We start from the raw sequence: 25251 nt of genomic DNA on the forward strand, positions 1-25251 counted from the left end.
TGCCTGTACGGCAGTGCTCCTAAGTTTCATATCAAGCTGACCGTTATTATTCTTGCAAGTACCAACCCTATTTGGCAGATTAGCCACAAACTTATTTGTGGAAGTCACTCTGCTGATCCAGACCATAAGGTGACAGGTCTCTCACGAGATATGCCTAGGACTACAAAATTACTTAATTGTACCTTGCGAGGAGGTCCAAACTGGCAGGCTGGCTTCTGATCATCCTGCTTAGCCTTCTTTCACACAGTATCAAAAAAAGCATGACATGCTGTAATTGGATGTTTCTGAAGATTCCATCCAGTACTATGTTTTGACCGGCATTCATATAATCGTATCATTTATCGTAATGACACAATGAAGAGTCTCCTGGTGCAGCTTCCTTTAAGAAGAGGAACTGCCATCCACATTGGGCAGAATTTAATCCCCCTCCCTGAGGCGCTTTTAGGGGTAGGGTGGCCATTTGATCGGGCGGGAGGGTGCGGGATGAGGACCCAGCCGCTGTCCTGACGCCTCCTGATCAAGCTCCAAGTAGGAAAGGCAGAGGACAGCCATCCCATCCAGAGGCCAATTAAGCAGTTACTTAAGGGCCACTTAAGGGCCCCATCCCGCCACCGCTGGTTAGTCAGGGGGCTCACCATCCAGGGAGGCTGTCCAGCAAGACATGTCAGGTTTGCTAGCAGGGTACTGGGGTGGATCCCTTGTTCATGGGCACTTTGTGCCCGATCAAGGGACCCAGCATCAGGATGGGGGGCTTGCTAAAAGCCATTCCCTCGCCCTTGTTTCTGCCTTTCCTCTCCCCACTCTTGCTGGTGACCCCCCTCCCCACCAACACCAGCCTGCCCACACTCACCTCTGTCTGGGAATCGATGGACGATCCATCCTGCAGGCCTGAATGCAATATCGGCAGTAGCCACCATTCTAGGTGGCAATAGTGATATTGCAGAGTCAGCTCTCGGGGGTGGGATTTCTGCCCCACTGGGGCCTTAATAGAATGAGAGGCCCAACACTGTCCAGGTAAGTGCCTGATTAACTGGAAAGTGCTTTGGTTCTCCTGGAGAAAAGGGATGAGCGGTTTTCACCGATTGAAGAGACTGTGGGTGTACTCATAAAATTCCGCCCATTGTGTCAGCCAAGATACCAGGTATCAACAGAAAGGTTTAAAGAATTTAGGAACAGGAGTAAGCCTTTCAGCCCCTAAAGCCTATTCCGCCATTCGATTACATCTGTACCCCAAACCTATTAACCCACTTTTGCTCCATATCCCCTAATACAATTACTGAAGAAAAATCTATCTTTTGAAATTTCCAATGTAAGAGGAGATCTAGACTTCCACCAGCCTTTGTGCAAAGAAGTACTTTCTAATATCACCCCTTTATGGCCCATAAGGTTCTGAAATCCCCAGAAGCAGGCTCTCCCTGTCAAATCCTCAAAATAGCTCAAATAACTCAAGTAGATCATCCGTTAATCTTCCATATCCAGGAAATTATAAGCCTAGCCTATGCAACCTCCCCTTATATCATTCTGGTGAATCTGGTGAATATATTTAAGGCTGATATTGGCAGATTATTAGTCTCTCAGAAAATCAAGGGATATGGGAACTGTGGTAGGGAGAATGCAGTATCCCTACCTGAAAATTTTGACATCATTTGCATTCAACAGCACTCATTTTCACTCATTTAACATCAATTGCACTCAAAAGCAATCACTTAGCTATAACTTAACATTGCAAGTAGTGTAACTGATGTCATTGTCGGGGGGGGGTTGTGGAAAGTAAAGATCCAGAGATTAAAATGAATTGAGAGCTGAAGGGGATCTGGTGGTGATCTCAAGCATGTACTGTACAGTGGAAAGATTCTTTGGACTAAATGAAAAAACTGAACAAATTCAGATATTATTTAAGTAATTAATTTCCTTGTATTTTTCAATGCAGATAGCTGAGCACATTTGCCACTTTTGAGTGCATTTGGTAGCTTTGAGTGCATTGGATAGCTTTGAGCACATTGGATAGTTTCGAGTGTACCGGATGCCTTCAAGCACCTTTTACCATTTGATCAATTTGATATCAAAGATGGCAAAAAGCTGATGACTGCATGCAAAACTCAATCCAAATTAGAACATTGGATGTCAAATGATCGCTGATTGTACTTGAACATAATTGAATGCAAAAATGATGCCAAAATTTTCAGATAGTGTAGTGATGAAGGATCAGTCATGATTGGATTGAATGGCAGAGCAAGTTCGAAGGGCATGTTTCTTATGTTCCTATAAATCTCAATTATTGCTAAATAAACCTTCTGGCACTGAAAATTAACTTTTACAACTGAGTAGTCTCACTCCTTTAGATTTTAATTATTGTTGGATATTTGAGAAAAAAATAAAAAGTACATTGTTTTCTTTGCTTTCACTTTACTTGATTTGGCATAGAATTAAATATTATAACTTACACTTTCTGTTTCAAACTTGTGCTGCTTATTAATGATTCTTCAATCTGATTGGCTAAGGTGATTCAAAGTTGCTTGCCCTGCTCACACAGATTCCCTTTAGAGGTCACTACACTACACTTTCATACAATCATAGAATGTTTATGGCAAAGAAAGAGGCCCCTTGGCCCCATTATGTCCGTGCTGGCTTTTGAAACACACTAAGGGTGGAATTTTCCGTCCCCATTGGCGTTGGTCATCATTACGGATGTGAGCGGACAGTATGGCAGGATGGCTAAATATCAGTTTCACGCTGTCATGAAACCAGTTTGCGATCGTCCACTCCGCCTGTCAATGGTGAACCGCCTTTCCCACTGCCACAGTCGGGAACTTCATTTTAATACATCGACTCAACATGGAATCCGGACTCCATGAGTCTCATGGCATCAGGTCAAACATGGGCAAGGAAACCTCCTGCTGATTACCACGTACTGCCCTCCCTCAGCTGATGAATCAGTGCTGCTCCATGTTGAACATCACTTTGAGGAAGTACTGATGGTGGCACGGGCACAGAATGTTCTCTGGGTGGGGGATTTCAACGTCCATCACCAAGAGTGGCTTGGAAGCACCACTACTGACCAAGCTGGCCGAGTCCTAAATGACATAGCTGCTAGACTGGGTCTGCGGCAGGTGATGAGGGAACCAACAAAACAGAAAAACATACTTGACCTCATCCTCATCAACCTGCCTGCCGCAGATTTATCTGTCCATTATAGTATCAGTAGGAGTGACCACTGCACAGTCATTGTGGGGACAAAGTCCTACCTTCACATTAAGGATACCCACCATTGTGTTGGGAGGCTCTACCACCGTGCTATATGGGATAGATTTCAAACAGATCTAGCAACTCAAGACTGGACATCCATGAGGCACTGAGGATCAGCAGCAGCAGAATTGTACTCGAACACAATCTGTAACCTCATGACCAGGCATATCCCCCACTCTAGCATTACCATCAAGACAGGGGATCAACCCTGGTTGAACGAAGAGTGCAGGAGGGTATGCCAGGGGCAGCAGCAGGCATACCTAAAAATGAGGTGTCAACCTGGTGAAGCTATAAAACAGGACTACTTCCATGCAAAACAGCATAAGCAGCAAGTGATAGACAGAGCTAAGAAACCCCACAACCAACGGATCAGACCTAAGCCCTGCAGTCCTGCCACATCCAGTCGTGAATGGTGGTAGACAATTAAACAACTCGCTGGAGGAGGTGGCTCCACAAATATCCCCAGCCTCAATGATGAAGGAGCCCAGCACAGAAAAGGCCAAAGCATTAGCAACAATCTTCAGCCAGAAGTGCCAAGTGAATGATCCATCTCAGCCTCCTCTGGAGGTCCCCAGCATCACAGATGCCAGTCTTCAGCCAATTCGATTCACTCCACTTGATATCAAGAAACAACTGAAGGCACGGAATACTGCAAAGGCAATGGGCCCTGACAACATTCTGGCAATAGTACTGAAGACTTGTGCTCCAGAACTTGCTGCACCCCTAGCCAAGCTGCTCCAGTACAGTTACAACATTGGCATCTGCCTGGCTATGTGTAAAATTGCCCACGAATGTCCTGTACAAATAAAGGACAAATCCAACCCAGCCAATTACCGCCCCATCAGTCTATTCTCCATCATCAATAAAGAAATGGAAGGGGTCATCAACAGTGCTATCAAGCAGAACTTGCTTAGCAATAATTTGCTCACTGATGCCCAGTTTGGGTTCCACCAGGGCCACTCAGCTCCTGACCTCATTACAGCCTTGGTTCAAACATGGACAAAAGAGCTGAACTCCCAAGGTGAGGTGAGAGTGACTGTCCTTGACATGAAGGCTGCATTTGACCAAGTGTGGCATCAAGCAACCCTAGCTAAACTTGAATCAATGGGAATTAAGGGGAAAACTCTCCACTGGTTGGAGTCGTACCGAGCACAAAGGGCAATGGTTGTGGTTGTTGGAGGTCAGTCATCTCAGCTCCAGGACATCACCGCAGCAGTTCCTCAGGGTAGCGTCCTAGGCCCAAGTGTGAATGCAGAAGTTGGGACTTACCATCAGGGCCTTCCTCACATCGCAGACATCTGTGGAGCAGAAGACACTGGAGCTCTACAGCAACCGAACCCTGGAAGAACACGTGCATTCCAAGCTGGGTGGATTCTGATGGACATGGCTCCACCACAAAGCAGCTCACAGAAGGTGGAAGGTCACCGTTGAGGATCTGCTTCAGGAAATCAGTGTCTTGGCCATGGTTTGCTATAGATGATCATTGAGGGGGTGAAGGAAAAGGTCCAGATGTGAGTGGGGAAGGAAGATGGACCATGAGGGTGAGGTTAGGAGGGAAGGAATAAAGGTGTCGGCGGGTAGGGTGGGAGGGGAGATCTGAGGTTGCAGGGCGGAAACAATGGTGTTGGGGGCTGAGGTTGTGGGAGGGAAGGAGTACAGGGAAGGTATAATGGGGGAGAATATGGCAACTGAGGAAGCAGATGTAAGGGGGAGGAAGGTATAATGTAAGGCGTTTGGAGGGGGTAAGGAGTTTGGAAAAGGAAAGGACTTTGGGTGGAGGAAGGAGTTTGGAGGGGGGAAAGGCTTTGGGGGGAGGAAGGAGTGCAGGGGAAGGAAGGAGTTCAGGGATGGGAAGGAGTCCAGGGACAGGAAGGGGCTCAGAGGGCGGAAGGAGTCTGGGGGAGATGAAGAAGTTCCGGGAGGTAGAGGGGGGGGGGGGGGGGGGGGGGGGGTGTGAGAAAGGGAGGAGGAAGGAGTTTGGAGAGGGGAAGAATTTCAGGTGGAGGAAGGAGTTTGGAGGGGGGAAAGAGTCCAAGAGGAGGGAGGAATTCGGAGTGGGGAAGGGGTAAGGGTGGAGGAAGCAGTAAGGTGAAAGAAGGAGAAAGCGTGGAGAAAGGAGTTTGGAGTAAAACAGTACTTTGTGGGCAGGAAGGAGTTTGGAGGGGGAAGGTCTTAGGGTGGAGTCCGGCGGGGAAGGAGTTAGCAGGGGGAAGGAGTAAGGTTGGAAAAAGGAGTAAGGGTGGAGGAAGGAGTAAGCGGGGGGCAGGAAGGAGTAAGGGAGTAAGGGAGAGATGTCCAGATAAATGTGTAAAGGAGGGGTCTGTGGAGTCGATGACTGCCTCCTGGAGAACGAAATGAGGGTCAGCATAGTAGGAGAATGGTAAGAATGACAGCGGGCAGGTTGAGATTGTAGGGTGGGAGGGCGAGGGTGCAATGGTAGCAGTAGAAAGGACGGCAAGAGTGGTTGGTGGGAATTCGGAGGCAGACACAAACCCTGGGGTGGGAAGGAGGAGGTCAGGGATGTCAATGTGGATAGGGGTGGGATTCTTGAGAAGATAGGGAATGTTCATGTTCACCCAGACATCCTGGAAAGAAAAGAGATCTGGCTGGTAGATGACGGTAAGGAGTTGGCAGGTAATGCCAGCAGGGTCAACAGTGATGGGGGGAAAGAACATGGGTGACTGGGGGAGGGGAAAGGTTGGAAGAGCTGAAGGCATACTTCACTACTACCACCTTGAAAAATCAAAAGTGAAAGGAGCCTCGTGTTGGGCGGGCACAGGTGCTACATGGGAGTGTGAGCAGTGGGCAGGCGGAGATGCAGGTCAGTTCAGATGGATAACTGAGAGAGAACTCCAGCAGGCAGCATTGAAAATGCATGGGACATTGAGATGAATGCGATGGAGGAAAGATCTGCATGCATGGGAGGGCACTTGCATGAGGCTCTGAAAGGCCCAGCCACACGTTCACTTCTCCCTCCAGAAGGGCTTGTGGGCCGGCTGCATGCAGCTGAACTGCTATTGGGGAAGGATGCAGGAGGAAAACTTGTAAATGAAGGTGAAAGAGACCACGACACATTGTTCAGTAAAAGTGAATATATTTTCAGATTATACAGTGACAAAATGTGTTCACCCGTGCAATCACTTGTGATCAGAACTTTTCTAGGCCTACCACTTCTTCTAGGTGCTTCCTGACATCCAAGGCAGAGGTGGAGACAGCCTGTGCAATGGTTGCCCTGTTGCCTCTGATGACTTTGGCATGCGTACTCTGGAGAGCCGAGGCCTTGAGGGCCCCATTTGCTTTGGCTGCTTCCCTGTGGGCAAGCTGCTCCTTCTGTGGTGACAGAGGATGAGTTTGAGGGGGTCGCAGGCAAAGGGGACTCAGAGAGAGAGGACAGCCTCTGAGATCCATGGCTGGACAATGCAGGGGTGCCCAGCTGCCACTCTTCCTCTCTTCAGGTGCCCGAAGGCCCCGACCAGACTCATTGATGGGAAGGAGCACCTGAAGAGGCATTGAAGTGCCCTGTTTCCCTCTCGTGTTGCCACTGGAGGAAATCACCCATGGCTACCGCGATGGAGAGTATGTCTACACGCATCTCCGCATTCTGCTGGACCAGGGTCGCCATGGCGTCCGCTGTCCTTCCCATGGAAACTTCCAAGTGCGCACATGTGGGCACCACTTGATCGGAGAGCCACTCCTCCGACTCACTTGCCACTCTGTTGAGGGCTTCCAAAAGCTCTGTGTGATGTTCCCCCATCTTCACACTGACTCTCCACAATGAGTTGGAAGGCCAAATCCAGAGGCTCATCATCTGACTTGGAACACACAGAAAACTCTTCCCCAGTAGTCCTCCGAGTGCTGAGGAGCTCGGCTGAACCTGCCTCTTCCTGCTACAGACACATGTCCATGCGGTGATCACCAGATTGTGAACCTGAGCATGTTATAGAGCTTGGTCCCACACCGAGGTGTGTGTCTCTGAGCAGTTGGAGGGTGTGGGTAAGCGCTATGACAGGTCTTCCAGTCTACTTATTTCCAGCTCTTCATTGGAGGAGGTGTCATCTTGGGTGGAAGGTAGGACCTGGATGGAGCTGTGGCACTGGCTGGCTGAAGGCATTGGTTTCTTGGCAGAGCTCCCTGTGAACCAAAGTAGAGATGATTAGTGCATGGCAGCAGAGTCAAAAGCAGGAGAGAGAACACTTACAGTTGCATTGAGAGAGGGATGATGTGGTGCAGGATCCTTACACGGGCGTTCACCACTAACCTCACCGTCACCACAGGCATGGTGCATGTCCTCAGCTGTCAGCGCAATGGTACGCCCCTCAAAGTGAGTGAGAGGCCTAATGTGGGCATTCCACCCCCAGTCTGGGACCTCTCTCTGCTGTTGTGAGCCAGCTTCTCCTGCATGAAAACAGATGGAAAGAGTGTGAGCAGGACACATGGCACAGCATGGAATGTTTGTGTGGTGAGCGGAGCCATGGACGGGATGCAAACATGAGTTCCAGAGGATATGAGTCTGATGGAGATGTGAGGGTGTGTGTGAGTTAGTGGAGTTTTCCCTGGAGATATGAGATTCCTAAGGTTGTGTGATGGGTTTGTGAGTTGGGAGTGATGAGAAGAGTGACTTATCCTGGAGGAGAAGATGAGACCATTCATCCTCTTTCGGCACTGGGTGACTGTCCTCTTTTGCAGGACATTGGCTCTGACCACCGCTGCCACCGCCTCCCATGCTGGATTGGTCACCTTGCTTGCTGACCTTCGACCAGAGCGGGGGTGGAGGACACCATGGCAGGCCTCCACTGCGCCCAATAGTGCCCTGAAGGGAGGGCAGCATGTTTCCTCCTTTGACAGCTATCAGTTTGCAGCAGCTTTCTATCTCTTGAAGAGTGCTCATTCTTTGCAGGAGTGGCTTTTAAATATGGCACCCAGTTTACTGAAGGACTGAGGTGACAGCCGGGTGATCAAATAAGAAGACGCCCCATCAGCAATCTGGTGTGCTTCCCGATTAATGAGGAGGGATTGGGGCGATAAGGCACAAAAACCCACCATTGCAGCCAGCGGGTAACACATCCTTTTTTCTGCCCACTACCACACTTCAGAGCATGATCCAGCCCATCAAGCTTAATACTATTTATGAACTGGACTTTATATCCCCTTATCCCCTTTTCTTATCTTTAGCCTATACTGCCTTTTATTCTTGTTCCTATCCCAACCTCACCAACCTGCCCCTGCCCCAACCCTGATAAATAGCATATTGGTTTAAAGCCCTTTCAACAGTCTTAATTATCACTCAGATAAAAGCAAAATACTGCGGGTGCTGGAAATCTGAAACAAAAACAAAAATTGCTGGAAAAACTCAGCGGGTCTGACAGCATCTGTGGAGAGGGAGACAGAGTTAACATTTCGAATCCAATTCTGGTGAAGAGTCATACGGACTCGAAACGTTAACTCTGTCTTCCTCTCCACAGATGCTGTCAGACCTGCTGAGTTCTTCCAGCAATTTTTGTTTTTGAGTCCTATTTATCATTTGAGTTAAGACCTTAGTGTCCTTGATATCTCAGTAATGATGCCAGTTCCAAAAATGAAATCCCTCCTTTCTCCCACGAATTCTTCAGCCACACACTTTCCTGATCCAATCCATCCCTACTTCTTTTAACAGGTCAGCTCAAAGGATTTTCATTGTTCCCAGAAACAGTGTTGGAAGCAAGAAAACCAAGAACCGGCATAAAACTTCATGAAAATCTAAGTGCTTACCGTATCATCCTGTGCCTTTTAAGTGATTTTCAATGCGAGCTGACCAGCACTTAGCAACTCTGAATGCTTATTTTCTGATGGGACTTCAAAAAGAAACGTTTCTCCCCATCCTAATTAATCCAACAAGAACAACCCAACAATCCTCTATTGCTGAATCTAATTGTTTCTTAAATGATTCCAGGATGTTTTACTTCACTACTCTGAGGTCCATTCAAAGTTTTGAAGGCTCTGCACTTGCAAATCCTGAAATCCACCCTAAATTTATCTTTGACAAGTTTAAGCCCTGCTCCCTTATCGTAATGTCACTTTTTAATTTAAAGTAGACTTCCTTTGACTATTTATCTTTTCCTCATCTGCCTCCAGGTCTTCTGTTTGTCGGAGATAGTTGAGCTCCTGCAGGCAGGTATGATTTAAGAATCTGAGGAAGCAGCTCGCTGTGCATACAAAATTAACAGGAGATCAGAAAATCTGCTGAATAGAGTGCAGCAATATTTGGCAAGCATAAAGTTTACCTCACCATTACAGTGCTCAGTTTTCATCCAGAAGGGAAACTTTACCCTGGTGTTTGTATTGAAAAGGTCAATTCAAATTGTAAACAGTTTACAGACTCAAGATAAAGTGTAAGAACATAAGAATTGAAGAAATAAGAGGAATAGGCCATTTGGCCCATTGGGCCTGCTCTCCCATCTAATAAGATCATGGTTAAGCTGAACGCGGCCTTAATTCCACTTTCCTGCCTGCCCACTTTAATCCGCAACTCCCTTGTCAATCATGTATCTCTCTAACTCAGCCTTGGATATATTCAATGCCCAAGCCTCCACTGCTCGCTGAGGAAGAGAATTCCAAACACTAACGATCCTCTGAGAGAAGAAGTTTTTTCCTCATCTCCATCTTAAATGGGAGGCCCCCTATTTTTAAACTGTTCCCCCTAATTTTAGGGCAAACATCCTCCTAGGACCTACCCTTTCAAGACCCCTCAGAACCGTATATGTTTCAATATGATCACCTCTCATTCTTCTAAATTCCAATGAGTATATGCCCAACTTTCTTATTTAGACAAACCCCTCATCCCAGGAATCAGCTTAGAGAATCTTCTCTGAACTTTTCCCAATGTAAGTATATCCTTCCCTAAGTAAGGTGACCAAAACTCTATACAGTACAGTAGGTGTGGTCTCACCAATGTCCTGTACAGTTGTATTAAGACATCCCTACTTTTATACTCCCACGCCCCCAACCCCTTGCACTAAAGGCTACCATTTGCCTTCCTAATTAATTGTTGTACCTGCATGCTGACATTTTGTGATTCATGTACAAGGATCCCCAAATCCCTTACTGCCGCATTCTGTAGTCTATTTTCATTGAAATAATATTCTGCTTTTCTATTCTTCCGACCAAAGTGGACAACCTCACACTTTCCCATATTATTCTCCATCTGCCAAATTTTTGTCCACTCATTTAACCTACCTATATCCCTTTGCATACTCTTTGCATCCACCTGACAACTTGTCTTCCTACCCATCTTTGTACTGTCAACAAATTTGGTTAGAATATAGTCAGTCCCTTCATCCATTATCAGTAATGATAAATAAATAAAGTAGTTGAGGTCTAGCACTCTACTAGTTACGGTTTTCCAACCTGAAAATGATCCATCTATCCTGACTCTCTGTTTCCTATTAGTTAGCCAGCCCTCTATCCATGTTAATATATGATCCCTAACACCATAAGCTCTCATCTTGTGTGGTGACCTTTGACATGGCACTTTATCAAATGTCTTTGGAAATCCAATTACACCAGGATCTTTCCCTTGGCAGGGGGCGCACGCCTGCCATGCTTGAGCATGAAATAAAACGTGTTGATGTCGGCCATGCGTGCCAACATCAACGCACATTCTCATGATATTTAGGTCAGTGGGGAGGCGCCGGAGCTGGCAGCGCACCCACCGACAACTAAAAGGCCTATTAAGGCCTGTTGTGCTGAACTTTTCACTGCCCGTTCAACCTAACAGTTGACAGGCAGGCGAAAAGACCAAGCGGCCTTTGCATTTTTTTAAAAACCTCATCCACAGGTGGAATGAGGTTTCCTAAAGCCAATAAAAATAAAATAAAAATTTTACACTTGAATTAAAAACATGTCCCTGCTCATGTGACAGTCACATGAGTGGACATGTTTTCTGATATTTTTATGTTGTTCATTAGTTTTTTTAAACAGCACTTCATCTCCCTGGGACAGCTCGTCCTCCTCCCCCCACCCGTATAGGCAGCGCTGACACTGCCGCTTGCGCTCCACATTGGGCGAGCCTTAATTTGCTCACCGATGTAAAATTGCGGTGCGGTGCTGATCGCAGGTGGTGGTCAACTTCCCAACCGCCCCTGCCCGTCCCCACCAAGCCAAGGGCAAAATTCTACCCCACATCGACTACTTCCCCTTTGTCCACCCTTCTTGCTACATCCTCAAAGAACTCTAATAAATTTGTCAAACACGATTTTCCTTTCACAAAACAATGTTGGCTTTGCCTGAAAGTATTATGATTTTCTAAATGTCTTGCTACCAACTCCGTAATAATGGATTCTAGCATTTTCTCAACGACAGACGTTAGACTAAATGACCTACAGTTTCCTACTTTCTGTCTCTCTCCTTTCTCGAAGAGGTTACATTTGCAGTTTTTCAATCTGCTGGGAATTTTGGAAGATTACAACAGATGCATTCACTGTCTCTGCAGCCACTTCTTTTAAGCCCTTATGATGCAGGCTATCTGGTCTAGGGGACATGTCAGTCTTAATTTCCCTTAGTCTTCCCATGACTTTTTTGCTCGTAATAATGATTATTTAAGTTCCTCCCACCCTCCTGTCTCTTGATTTTCTTCTATTCTCGGGGTGCTTTTTGTGTCTTCTATAGTGAAGGTGGATACAAAATATTTGTTTAAAAACTCTGTCAATTCTTTATTTCTCATTATTAATTCCCCAGTCTCATCCTCTGAGGGACCGATGCTCACAAATAAAAATCAGGCTAACCAAAGTCCAGTGAACAGAAGAAACCGCAGGCCCAACTAATAGGGTGAACTTCACAGTTATGATACAGCACTGGTATAGAAAACTACATATCCAAATTTACCAGTGACACAAAGATAAGCAGTATTGTAAGCTACGTAGATGGAAGCATAACATTACAATGAGATATTGATAGATTAAATGAATTGACAAAACTTTGGCAAACAGGTTTCAACATATGCAAGTGTGAGTTCATCCACTTTGAACATAAAGGATAGAGCAGGGTACCCTGCATCATGAAAAGCTAGAAACAGACCTGGGGATCCAAGTACATAGGTCATTAAAATGTTATGGATAGGAACAGAAAATAATCAAAAAGGCCAATGGAATCTTGAGCTTTATATCTGAAGGGCTAGAATACAAGGGAAAGAAGTCCTTCATCAGCTATACAAAGCTCTGGTTACACCATATCTAAAGCATCATGAACAGTTCAACCACACCTTCAGAAAGATATATTGACTTTGAAGGGGAGTGCAGTGTAGGATTACCAAATTGATATCTGGATTCTGAGGGTTAAATTGCAAAACAAAAATTAAGCAAACCAAGGCTGCATTCCCTGAAATTTAGAAGATAAAGGAGTGATTTAAAGAAAATATTAACATATTAAGGGGAACAAAAAGGGTGGGTAAAGAAAAATAGTTTCCACTGGCTAGGGGCTAGGACAAGGGGACTTGGTTTCAAAATTAGTCAGACCTTTTAGGAGTGAAATTAGGAAACACTTCTACACACAATGGGCGGTAGAAATCTGGAATTTTTTCCTGCAAATTGCAATTGATGCTCTGTCAATTGTTATTTCTTAATCTGAGATTGATAAACTTGTTTATCCAAAGGTATTAAGAGATAATGGGGAAAAAGCAGGTATATGGAGTTAGGTCACAAAATCACTAAATGGTGGAACCTAGCTTGAGGAGCTAAATGGATTACTCCCATTCGTAAGTTCCTATGTTCATAAACTTTGCATATCTGCGCTGATATTAATTACTTTCAAGTTCCTCACTCTCATTAATCCCTTGGTTCCCCACTATTTTTGGTATGCTCTTTTTGTCTTCTTCTATGAAGATTGATACCAAATATTTATTCAATGCCTCTGCTATTTTCTTATTACCAATTTAATTTCTGCTGTCTCATTCTCTCTATGACCAGCAACTACCTTTGCTATTTTTTTCCTTTTTTACATATGTATAGAAGCCCTTACAATCTGTTTTCATAATTCTTGTGAGTTTATTCTTGGAATCTATTTTTCTCCTTTCGTCAAATTTTTGATTGATATTTGCTGGTTTCTAAAACACTCCTAGCCCTCATGCATAGTTCTGTTTTTTGCAACATTATAAACTTTTTCCATTAATCTAATACTATGCTTAACTTCTTTAGTCAAGCATGGATGAATCATTTCTCCTGGGAATTTTTTGTTTCTCAATGAATGGTATGTTCATTCAGAATTTTGAATTAGACCTTTAAAACTTTTCCATTACTTATTTCTCATCATATCTTTTCAACTATTTTCCCAATCAACTTTATCTAACTCACCCCTTATGACTATGTCATGAACTTAAGTTAAGTTTAAGATGCTTGTTTTGGACTTTAACAAGTCATTCTTAAATATAACATGAAATTGTGCCCACCAGAACATCTCAAGTGCAATTAGAGATGGGCAACAAATGCTGGCCTTGCCAGCTCTTAGCTAACCAATGATAATATGTTATCCCCTACTTCTCTGCCTCAGCTCTTCTGCTGCTGAAATCCCCATTCACACCTTTTCTACCTTTAGACATATTCCAAGACGCTCCCAATATTCTACCCTCTGAAAACTTAAGATCATCCAAAGCTCTGCTGCCCATGTATTAACTCACATCAATTCCTGTTAACCAATACCCCTGTGCTCGGACGCCTCCCTGTCTTTATTTTAAAATTATCATCCTTGTTTTCAAATTACTGCATGTCCTTGTCCCTCCCTATCTCTGTAATCTCCTCCAACCCCACAACCTTCTGAGATACCTGCACTCATCTAATTTTCACCTCTTGAACATCCCCACTGCTGGTCATGCCTTTGGTTGCCTAGGTCCTTAACTTTGGAATTCTTCCCCTACACCTCTTTGTCGCTGTACCTTGCTTTCCTCTTTTATAAAGCACACCTTAAAACCTACCTCTTTGACCAAGTTTTTGATCATCTGACTTAAGGTGGCTCACTGTCATGGTTTGCTTTATAACCCTCCTGCATATGGGATGAGAAGCCAGTAGAGGATGTGCTTCTCCTACCAGAAGATCTGCCGTCATGGTATTCATGTTTATCTGTCTTGTGCCATTCTCACACATCCGTTGCAGCTCATCTGCAATCGTTCTGTGATGTCCATTATACAACTACACCTAGGTAGACCCTTCTTCCTGCTGCCCTCCTCTTTGCTCTCTAGAAAAGATTGCTATAGCTTTCCAGCTTTGATCAAGTGGCCAAAATACTGACATTTCCTTTTCTGGTTGTCACTTTTTAAGAGCTCTTTTTGTTCTTGCAATTTCAAGCACCTCTTAATTTGTCTTCTGGCCTGTATATGGAGTTTTAAGCATACACTTCAGTATCCACATTTCAAAATCCTTTATTTTCTCCCACAGATCTTTCATTAATGTCCAGATTTCTGAGGCATACAGGAAAATGGATAGCATGTAGAATCTTATGAGTTTTTTTTTCATTATGGATTTTTTTGTTGTTAACACATCCTTCAACTTCACAAAATTATTTCTGCCTTTCTCTATCTTTCTGATTTTGGCATCGGATCTGCCATCTTCTGTTATCATTTGGCCTAAATAGACAAACTTCTTCCAGTGTGACATCATCCACTTAAATCTTCACTCTAGTTTCTTCTCATGTATTATTTCTAACTACCACTGTTTTTATCTTTTTGTTGTTCATACTTAATCCATATTCTAAACTTCTAGATTTTACTTGATCTACGATGTTTTGCAGGGCTCTTTCTACTAAAGGCACTAAAATGTAAGTTGTGTTGGTGTTTTCGATTAAACTGACCACACCATTTTTCCTTTACTGTCTTCTGTGATTCACCTCCACTCATACTTACCCTAATGAACTTAGCATATTTGCAATAATTTCTCTTCTCATGTTCTCATTGTCACCTCTGGCATTCCTGAAGGTTCCACTCCTATTCTCATCTCTCCTTAGCAACAATTACTACACACAAGATGAGCTTCAACACGTACAACATTTATCCTCTTTATCTTTCTGTTAGCTCCTTCAATTCCATGATTGTTGCTGTGCTATCTAATTGCCTGTCTGACCAGAAAATCATGGATAAATTACCATTTCCTTCAGTTTGCAAAACCAAAACCATCCTGTTCAGTTTGAAAAAGAAGGACTTGAATTTATATAGCATTTTCACCACGACCAGATGCCTCAAAGCACTTCCACTGAAGCACTGCTAAAATGCAGTCATTGTTCTAAAGTAGATTTATGCTTAAAGTGGCATACCTTACCTGATTCCATCACCCTTCCCCAGCTGCTTTCTTATCCTAAATCTGATGGTACACAACCTTCGAGCCTTACATGACCTTGGAATAACCTTCACACTCTACATCCAGTCAATCATATATTCATTTACAGAACACCAGCTGCTGCTTCTTTACCTTATGCCCGCCTCTCACTACCAAAATACTCATTCACTTCTCTATTATCTCCAGGGTTGATATTTTCAGCATTATCCCAGCTGACCCCTTGACCTTCATCACAAACTCTCATCAAAACTCCAATCTCTATGATTAATCCCAAACAAATTCCAAAGACCCCAGTTTTCCACATCTTCTACTGACTTCTCATCCCATCTTCAGAAATCTCTCCTTAGACTTACGCTACTGATCCTGAAATATATCCAGCTCACACACTCTGTCTGGTATTTAGCATTAATATTAATTTATGCATGCCCTCCCCCAGCAATTAATAACATAGCCTGCCATTGTCACATTACTATACAGCCTGTTAATAATGACTGCCATTTAAACATGTGCAAATTTATTTTGTTTTAAAGCACAACACTTCAAAATTAATCACTTCCAAATCCCTTCAGTGAGAAAGAAATCAAAAAGCCCAAAACGTGATAAGGAACTTAGAGAGGGATATTTAACATGACATTCCAATGCTGACTATTTAAATGCTGGGATGAATTCTTTGCTTTAAATTAATTAATACTAAAGTGGCAATAAAGTACAGAAAAATATCATACAAATGCATTTGGTACCTGTCCAGAAATTTCAAAAATAACAATTTTGATGCTTCAATTTTACTTTATCTATGAAAGATACAGCATTGTTGGAGGGAAAGAAGTGATTTCACTTGTCGGCAATGATGCTGATGTAAACATTTTCAACAATTAAAACCAGAAATCTGACCTTTATGGAACCTGAATAATGCATACAAAGCCACCATTGAGCTAAATTTAGGGAAAATTGGGAAAATTATATAGTAAAAGAAGTCACACAAATTATAGCATATTAAAGTAAATGTACATCTACATTCAGTTTGTCAAACAATAAAAGCCGTATTTAAATGCTTGGCAAAGTATTTAAAATTTAAGCTGTCGTATTAATGTTAGGTTGACAGACAGATGGAAAAATGGATAGCACCATAACAGAAAACTCTCCGGCCATAACTTACACAATAGCCTGGGGAATATTACTGCATTATAGAACTTTAAGCAAAAATTTAAAAAAGGGAACAATTCAACATTTACCTTGCTCTTACAATTACTCTCATTCTTTCATAAAACATTCAGTGTTCTGTTGAAGTTCTAAGTCCCAATTTAGCTTTAAGAGTAATTGATGTTACGTTATATGAATATTTTGCATAAAGGAATTCAATACTCCTCAAAATGAGAAAGCCCTAATGGGTAAATTAAGACTTCAATTTTCTGCACTCTGTCACAGTGTGTACACAGCCTCAATGAGAAGTTTTGCTTACTCCCATATTACACATGAATATCAAACAGCATTTGCAAATCCAATAGTATCAATACTACCCACACCAGCCACCTATGACCTTGATGAGTGGGATTCCTGAACCTAACTATCTTTCATTATGAATGCTTTGAGAGATGGAACTGGAGGAGAATTGCTGAGAATGAGAGAGAAGTGGAAAAACAAAGGTACATATACACACAAATACAGATAGAGAGAAGGTTGCAGAAAGAGACATACAAACTGAGAGACAGAGGGACATAGAGAAGAGAACTGAAAGAACAGAACTGAATTTCTCTACAAGCAAATTTTTTGATGTTTTTAGTCTCTTCTGTATTTAAGACAGTACTGAAACTAAAGAAAAGGTTGATCTGAGGGTTGTTTGCGATGTAGCTGTACAATATAAGTAATTTTATACATATTCTGTTTAACCATAGAACAAAGAGCTATGTTGTCTGTTTTGGTGCACAGATAAAATTGAAAACTTATTGCAAAGACTCACCATTGCTGACAATTTAGGCCCATTGATTTGTGCATTCATAATCGCATCATTCACTGATGAATGGAGATTCAGCAAAACTTGTTCTATATCATAAGCTCCCTGTATTCCATTTGACAGTTCCTCCAGTGATCTGATGTATTCCCGCCAGTGTAGGTCAATTTCTGCCATATTAGCAAGGCATCCTCTCATCACATTCAGGCAATAGCCCATGCATGGTTTACGATTAGTCAAGCCATGGCAATGGGAACAGAACTGCATCTTTAGCAGAGCTCTGCTGCATTCCTTTGTGTACTGCAAGTGATCAGTTGTGTTAATAACTTCAATTCCTAAATTTAAGGCCTGCAGGAACATATGACTAGCCATTAGAGATTTCGCCATTTGAGTTGTTATTAATTTTGGAAGATGACCAAATGGATTTAGGTCCTTCCTTGCCATCCGTACACATTCTGCAAAGTCCGGGGAGATGTCAGTAAGGGCAGGATTGATTAGATGATTATAGACCAATGGAAAGAGACTATCAAAAAATCTATTTATAAATTCATCAACATTTATCTCCGATCCAAAAACGAAGAGTGCAACATCAGTAAAGAGTTCTCGAATTGGTGCAGCTGTCTGAAAGGCCATGTTCCGGTAGGTCGTTCTGAACAGCATCTTTGTGTTGTTCTCGGCATGGTGAATGATATTCTGAAACGTCTCTGCAATAAAATAGATAAACAGTTAAATCATTCAGCTCTGATAATTTCACAATCTGACAATATAGAGGTGATTCATTTTTATCCTTCCTCCATGCTTTGCAAAAGTGTTCTAATTGGATAACAGCTGACAAGTTGGATTCAAAGCCATCTTAAAATAGCTTTTCCAAACTCAGTGGAGGCTAGAATATGATTCAATAGGGCACAGTCTGGAATCCAAATTCCAGCTGGCATTCCTTATAGATTTGCTTTTTCGTATTCCCTTTCAAACACACTGTGGACATTCTCCATCATGTTGCACGGCACTACCGCTGTGCTAAATGCGATAGATTCAGAGCAGATCTAGCAACTCTAAACTAGATATCTGTGAAGTGCTGTGACCATAAGCAGCAGAATCGTATTCAGCCTGTAAGAAATATGCAAACCTCACAGGTTTGGTATATCCCTCACTTTACCACTACCAACAAGACATAGGGTTGCCAACCCTCCAGGATTGGCCTGGAGTTTCCCGAAATTGAAGATCAAACTCCAGAACACTTCTGTGTTGCAATCTTGGAGAAAAATCATTGAGACATTTAAGAAAATGGTTTTTTTGTCATTTTCTTTGAACATTTCTCTTTATCAAATATAAAAATATTGAAAATGGGGAAAAAAGGCTGTTTGGCTGACAGTCAAGCATCATCAAATTTGATAATGAGTCTTTTTCCTTTCCAATTGGCGTAGGAAGGCAGTATGGCACAAGGATGGATATGGTGGCTGACTAATGGCTGAAACATGGGGACAAGTCTTGCAAAGAAAGATCCAGGAATATATTTAATCACAGTTGGCAACCCTATCAAGACAGGAAACCAACTCTGAGAAATGCAGATAACATCCCAGAAGCAACACTAAGCACGGGTAAAAAAAAACATTAGATGCCAAATTGTGAAACTACAATACAAGACGACATACATGCCAAACAGCAGAAGAAGCATGCTGTAGACAGAGCTAATTGATCCCAAAACCAACAAATCAGATAAAAGTTCGGTAGTCCGACCATAACCTGTCGCAAAAGGTAGTGGGCAATTAAACAACTAACTGGAGGAAGAGGTTCCATGAACATCCCCAACCTCAATGATAGGGGAGTCCAGCATGTCAGTGCAAAGGACATCTTAGGGAATACCACAGATCAGAAATTAATTAGGCCAGCCATATAAATATTGCGGCTATAAGAGCAGGTCAAAGGCTAGGAATCCTGTGGTGAGTAACTCACCTCCTGACTCCCCAAAGACTGTCTACGATCCACAAGGCACAAGTTAGGAGTTTAATATAATACTTTCCACTTGCATGGATAAGTGCAGCTCCAACAACACTCAAGGAGCTCACCTTCATCCAGGGCAATGCAGCCGACTTGATTGTCACCCCATCCACCTCCTTAAATACACTCCCTTCACCACTGGCACAGTGGTAGCAGTATGTACCATCTACAAGATGCACTGAAGCAATGTGCCAAAGCTCCTTCAAAGGCAATGTCTACACTTGGAACCTCTACAGCCTGGAACAATAAGGGCAGCAGACAGATGGGAACACCATCTTCTGCAAGTTCTCCTCCAAGTCACATATCATTCTAACTTGAAGCTATATTTCCATTCTTTCACTGTCACTGGGTCAAAATCCCAGCCCAACAGTACTGTGAGTGTAGCTACAGCATATGGACTGCAGCAGTTCAAGAGGGCAGCTCACACCACCACCTCAAGGGCAATTAGGGATGGGCAATAAATGGTGGTCTTGCCAGCGAGGCTCACATCCCATGAATGAAGAAAAAAATTATACTTAACAAAAAGTTTAAATGTTATATTGGAAATTAATACACATTAAATTCACAGAATTATAGAATTGTACGGCAAAGAAGCAGAATACTCAAACCATTGTGTCTGCATCGGCTCTCCGAATGAACAATTCACCTAATTCCATTCCCCTGCCTTCTCCCTGTAGCCCTGAACATTCTTCCTTTTGAGATCGCAGTCCAATTCTCTCTTCCTCGACTGCATCTACCTCCAACACACTCTCAGGCATTGCATTCCAGATCTTAAACACTCGCTGTGTGAAAAAGTTTCTCCTCACAACTCCATTGCTTCTTTTACCAATTATTTAAATCTGTGCCCTCTCATCCTTGATCTTTCCACCATTGGGATCAGTTTTTCCCTATATACGCTATCCAGACCCTTCATGATTTTGAACACATCTATCAAATCTCCTCTCAATCTTCTCTTCTCCAAGGAAACAGTCCCAACTTCTCCAGTCTATTTACACAACTGAAGTTCTTCATCCCTGGATCCATTCTCGTGAATCTTTTCTACACTCTCTCTTAATGCTTTCACATTTTCCCTAAAGTGTGGTGCGCAGAATTGGATACAATACTCCAGTTGAGGCTGAACCAGTGTTTTATATTAGTTTAACATAACCTCCTTGCTCTTGTACTCTATGTTCCTACTATTAAAGCCTAAGATACTGTATCTAGGATACTGTATGTTTTATCAGGTTGCTCTCTCAACCTGTCCTGCCACCCTCAATAACTTATGCAAATATACACCCAGGTGTCTCTGCTCCTGCAACCCCTTTAGAATTGGACCCTTTATTTTATGTTATTTCTCCGTGTTCTTCCTACCAAAATGAATTACGTCACACTTCTCTGCATTGAAATTAATCTACCACTTGTCCACCTATTCCACCAACTTGTCTATGTCCTTTTGAAGTTCTGCACTATCCTCTTCAGAATTCACACTCTTTTCAAGTCTCGTATCACCCACAAATTCTGAAATTGTGCCCTGAAATTTATGCTATTAGGTGAATGTTTCAAAATTCTCTTGGACATAAACTTCATTGCAAGTTGAACTTAACCAGTTCCAAAGCATGTTTGGTGCATAAATAAATACCCTTTTATGTCATGGTGCTGTCCTGAAAATGGAACTGGAAGAAAATATAAGTTTTATTTTAAAACATAAAGTTGCAAGCCCAAAGACATTACATAACAATATTAACAATGAGTATGGAAGTATGAACATGTGATGAACCATTAAGTGCAGACAATTGCCTGTGCTTAATTTATCTTACCATGCAGGGCTATTCGTAAAATCCATTATTGTTTTAAATAGCAATAATCTAATCTCAAATAACTGGCTGAGGTTTTGTAAACATTAGCCTTGACCCTTCTTACAACATCAAACATATTTTGTTAGTACTCTGGTACCTTGTGCAGCCAGCTTTACAGTTCACTGTGCAGCAGTGAACCTGCCGTGACCTTTTGATGTCTAATTGCATGTCAGAACTCACTACTTGCAGTCAAGTTGGGGCCTTCGTAAGGGCAGATTAACAGATGAAGTCCATGAAGGAAGCCACACATATTTTTCATACAACCTTCTCTACGTATGTCTACAAACATACATTTTCTATCAGCCATTATTGCAAGTTCACTTTTGGGTTCATCCAGTGGCTATAATGAAGCAGAAGTCTGTTACAGTCACAATTTGAACTCAAGGGTTCAGCTGCATTGCTTAATCTTTCAACAAACTCATCAAGAAAGTGTTATCATAGATTTAGTTTACTTTGATAATTATGCCATTCACTATTGTGATTACTCGGTTAGAGGTTGACTGGAACAGGAATTTAATGTTGAATTCCAGCGACACCAAGAAAGGCACTGCAGAGTTCATCATTTTCTTATGACACTATCTGAATGTTAGCATGTCCTGACAGCATATTCAGGAAGCTGTCTCCTATTCTATTGAACATAAATGCCCCTGACACAAACTTTGATGTTTACCATTAGTCATGTATCTGTTTATTCATCAAAGGTATAATTAGGCTGACGGCACTACAATATCATTCTGAACTGAAAGTGCAGCAATCAGTTCATTGTGTTAGGGTGTAAGATTATTTGCTCAAATTTGCATTTACGTTATACAGGCAGTCATTTTGTTTCTTACTAGTCAATGTCTTTCAATGTGAATTCTTTTGAAATAAAATATAGAATGTAAAATAAGATAAGACACTTTGAGAAATATTGAGCTATATTGCACCAAGGTGTCAAAAAAAGATCCCACCCTCAATAAAAGCACAATATCATATTGAAAACTATGGGTGAAATTTTTCGAAATTGGCCTGCTCATAGTAGTGGGGACAGCAGCGGGGACTCAGCCCTAACAGACTTGTTGGAATTGCAGACAAGCAGGAAAACATCAGAGGTTGTCCGCAGACTGGACTGAAGGATGGAGGAGTTTGTCCATATTCTGTCTGCAATCATGGCTCTGGCATGCGAGCGCATTGAAATCTCCATTGAAAGGGTGGCAGCTGCCTTGGAGACCCAGGTCCAGCAGCTTCTGGATTTGCACACCGTCACTCTGTCCATGGGTGCATTTCGGCAGAGGCTAGGCAGGGGAGACCAGGCACCACGACCTTCCTTCAGGTGCCCCCTAGTACACAAGCAATTGAGGAGCGGCTATCCGCTACCCAAATGAAGGAGGAGTGCCAGCCAGGCACCCAGGAGCAACCATCTAGGACACTTCAAGGATGACCTGCTGCTCCAACTCCTCTCTGCCAATCACCCCATCAACTCCGGCAGGTCAGGCTGAGGAGGGTGCACATTAACCCCAGCAGGAGACTCTTAACAAGCCAGAGGTGTCAAGACCTTGGGCCACCAGAGGACGCCCGCCAAAGTCATATCAGACAACAGGGCATAGCAGTCAGCAGGCTGCCTCTAACTCAGCTGTGGAATTCGAGACTGCACCTGGACATAGCAGTAGGGTTAGAAAAATTGAAAATCATTGAATGCACGCTGGTGGCACGAGTGTTCACTCATTGTATGCAGTTATCTTTTTTGTAAATATATGTTGACTCTATCCAGCTCCAAATGCCATGGGTTCCATTTTTATTCGATTTGCTTTAAAGTATTGCAGTGATTTAAGGGTCCAGAATGTTGCCCCCCAATGTAATTCCATCAGGATATTCATTTGCACAAATTCGCACATTTTCATCTGAGTGAATAATCTACAATGTCACATTAGCAACATCAGAAAATGCACATCATTTGTGACTGTGCTGTCTGGCCAAAACACCAGCAGGTAACCATGCTTTGGCCTCAGGCTCATCGAGGCTTTAGATTTTACTGTTGCTCTTGCGCTGATGTCTGTTCATGAGGATGGCATGAGTAATTGTCGCAACTTACATTAAATTTTTATGTCTAATGTGTTGTTCAGAATGACATATATTGTGTGAGAAACTGTTTTTGAGAACTTTAATGTCAGCCTTCGAAGCTCAGAGAGCTACATGCCTTTGTGCAGGAAGATGTAGTGTCGGCGTTTAAGGCTGAATCCCCTCCTTGTTAAATTCTCATTCTCTGCATGCATGATGCTGAACTAGCCAAGTAAGGATACATCAGGCACCTTAGACTTGAATGCACGAGGGATTAGAGTATTCCATTTAAAAGGTGTGGGTTCATATTGCTAAAGTCATTTCTTGACTTCCCATAATCTTTATATGGACCTGCTCGGCTGCTTAGCAAAGCTTTAAGTGGTCCTTGGGTAAAGGCACAGCACTCAACTCTATGTGGAATTCATTACATGACTGGGCTCACATTGACTTAGGATATATAGACTGGAATGGCGTTGTGAGCTGCACCAGCTTGAGACCTTTGATGCTCTTCATGCAATACAAATGCAACTCTCTTGAGTCAATGCAGGAAAGAATTAATCATTGGTTGCAGTGTCAAGAGTGACTGCTCAAGGTTTCGCCCTGATACAAAGGCCATCTAAGCCAGAAAGACTTGTCAGGCTATGGTTGGCGAAGGTGCCTGGTGAATCACTCTTGATGAGAGTAATGCAAACAAACCTCAAAACTTTACTCGGTGTTAATGATTACTGCTTCAATGATGTGTGAATGGATATTGGGGGGAAGTAGCAAGATGATGCCTCAGCATTCAACATTGAGGAGAGCTGGTGATGGGATATATGGTGCTCCTCTCCATCAAGCCATCCATCCAGTAATGCCCGAGTGATATGTATGGTCGGGCTTTATTGAGCAGATGTCAGACTGACATGAGCTCATCACTGTGTAATGTGGAAGCCCAGTCGCTTATAAGCTGCCATGCACACTGATTTGATGAGGCATGTATGAAAGTATTGTACTATGTGGAGTTGCCTAAGACGTGGGAGAAGGGCCTGTTGTTCAGGTTCCACAGTGGCCATTGTTGTAAAGGTTGCTCAGTTTAATCCCTTCCAAGGATGATACCATCATTATGGTGGAAGGCAAGCACTGATATTACCATAAGCATTATGGGAACATTGAACTTTCGGGAGCATTTCGTGCTGCGACAGAAGATGAAGGGGCCTTCCAGGCAGTAAAGGTGAAAAAAACTAACGCTTGTTAGACTGTGTCTGCAATTTAATCCTCCTGAAATCTTGTAGCTGTCAGATCGTTATGAGCATGTCTGCCACATTGTTCCAGTGCGATGGCCTCTTCATGTGGCTTGTCTGTATCCTCTCCCTTGTCAGATGCATTCCCTCCAAAGGCCTCATTGTCGGAGGAAACGTCTCACTCCTCCATGTCTCCCTCAGGCAACATATCCCCCCTTTGCTGTGCTAGGTTGTGCAGGGTGCAGAAAACAATGGTAACCCTGGACTCTCTCTGTGGTGAATATCAGAGAGCCCTGCCTGACCGGTCCAAACATTGCAAACGCATCTTCAGAAGGCCAAACAGCTGCTCTATCAAGGACTTGGTGGGGAAATGTGCAGCATTATATCTCTGTTCAGCAGCACTATGTGGATGGTGAAAACGCCAGGTCTCCTGGGGTACCCCTTGCTCTGAGGAGCCAGTCCTTAAACGTTGAGGTCCTTCAAAGATAGGTGGCACCTGTGAGTGCACCAAGATGTAAGATTGGTGAGAGCTCTGTGGGTACCTAGCACAAACATGCAGAACTTGCTTTCTGTGATCACAAATTATTTGGACATTCAGAGAGTGAAATCCTTTTCAATTGATGAATCTAACTTGCTGCTGCCAAGGACCTTTCAAGGCCATCTGTGTGCAGTCG

General features: G+C 43.1%; 1 protein-coding gene across 3 annotated transcripts in view; it reads right to left on the reverse strand.

Annotated features, from left to right (window-relative positions):
- Window positions 1–25251, reverse strand: part of LOC121283840 (glypican-5-like) — a 1341390-nt gene that overhangs the window by 975058 nt on the left and 341081 nt on the right. For all 3 annotated transcript variants that reach the window (XM_041198623.1, XM_041198622.1, XM_041198621.1), the window contains one exon: window positions 17497–18191. In XM_041198623.1, coding sequence (XP_041054557.1) covers window positions 17497–18191 — 695 coding nt within the window. The remainder of the gene's footprint in view (window positions 1–17496; window positions 18192–25251) is intronic.

This window comes from Carcharodon carcharias, chromosome 11, assembly GCF_017639515.1.
Source record: "Carcharodon carcharias isolate sCarCar2 chromosome 11, sCarCar2.pri, whole genome shotgun sequence".
NCBI lineage: Eukaryota > Metazoa > Chordata > Chondrichthyes > Lamniformes > Lamnidae > Carcharodon > Carcharodon carcharias.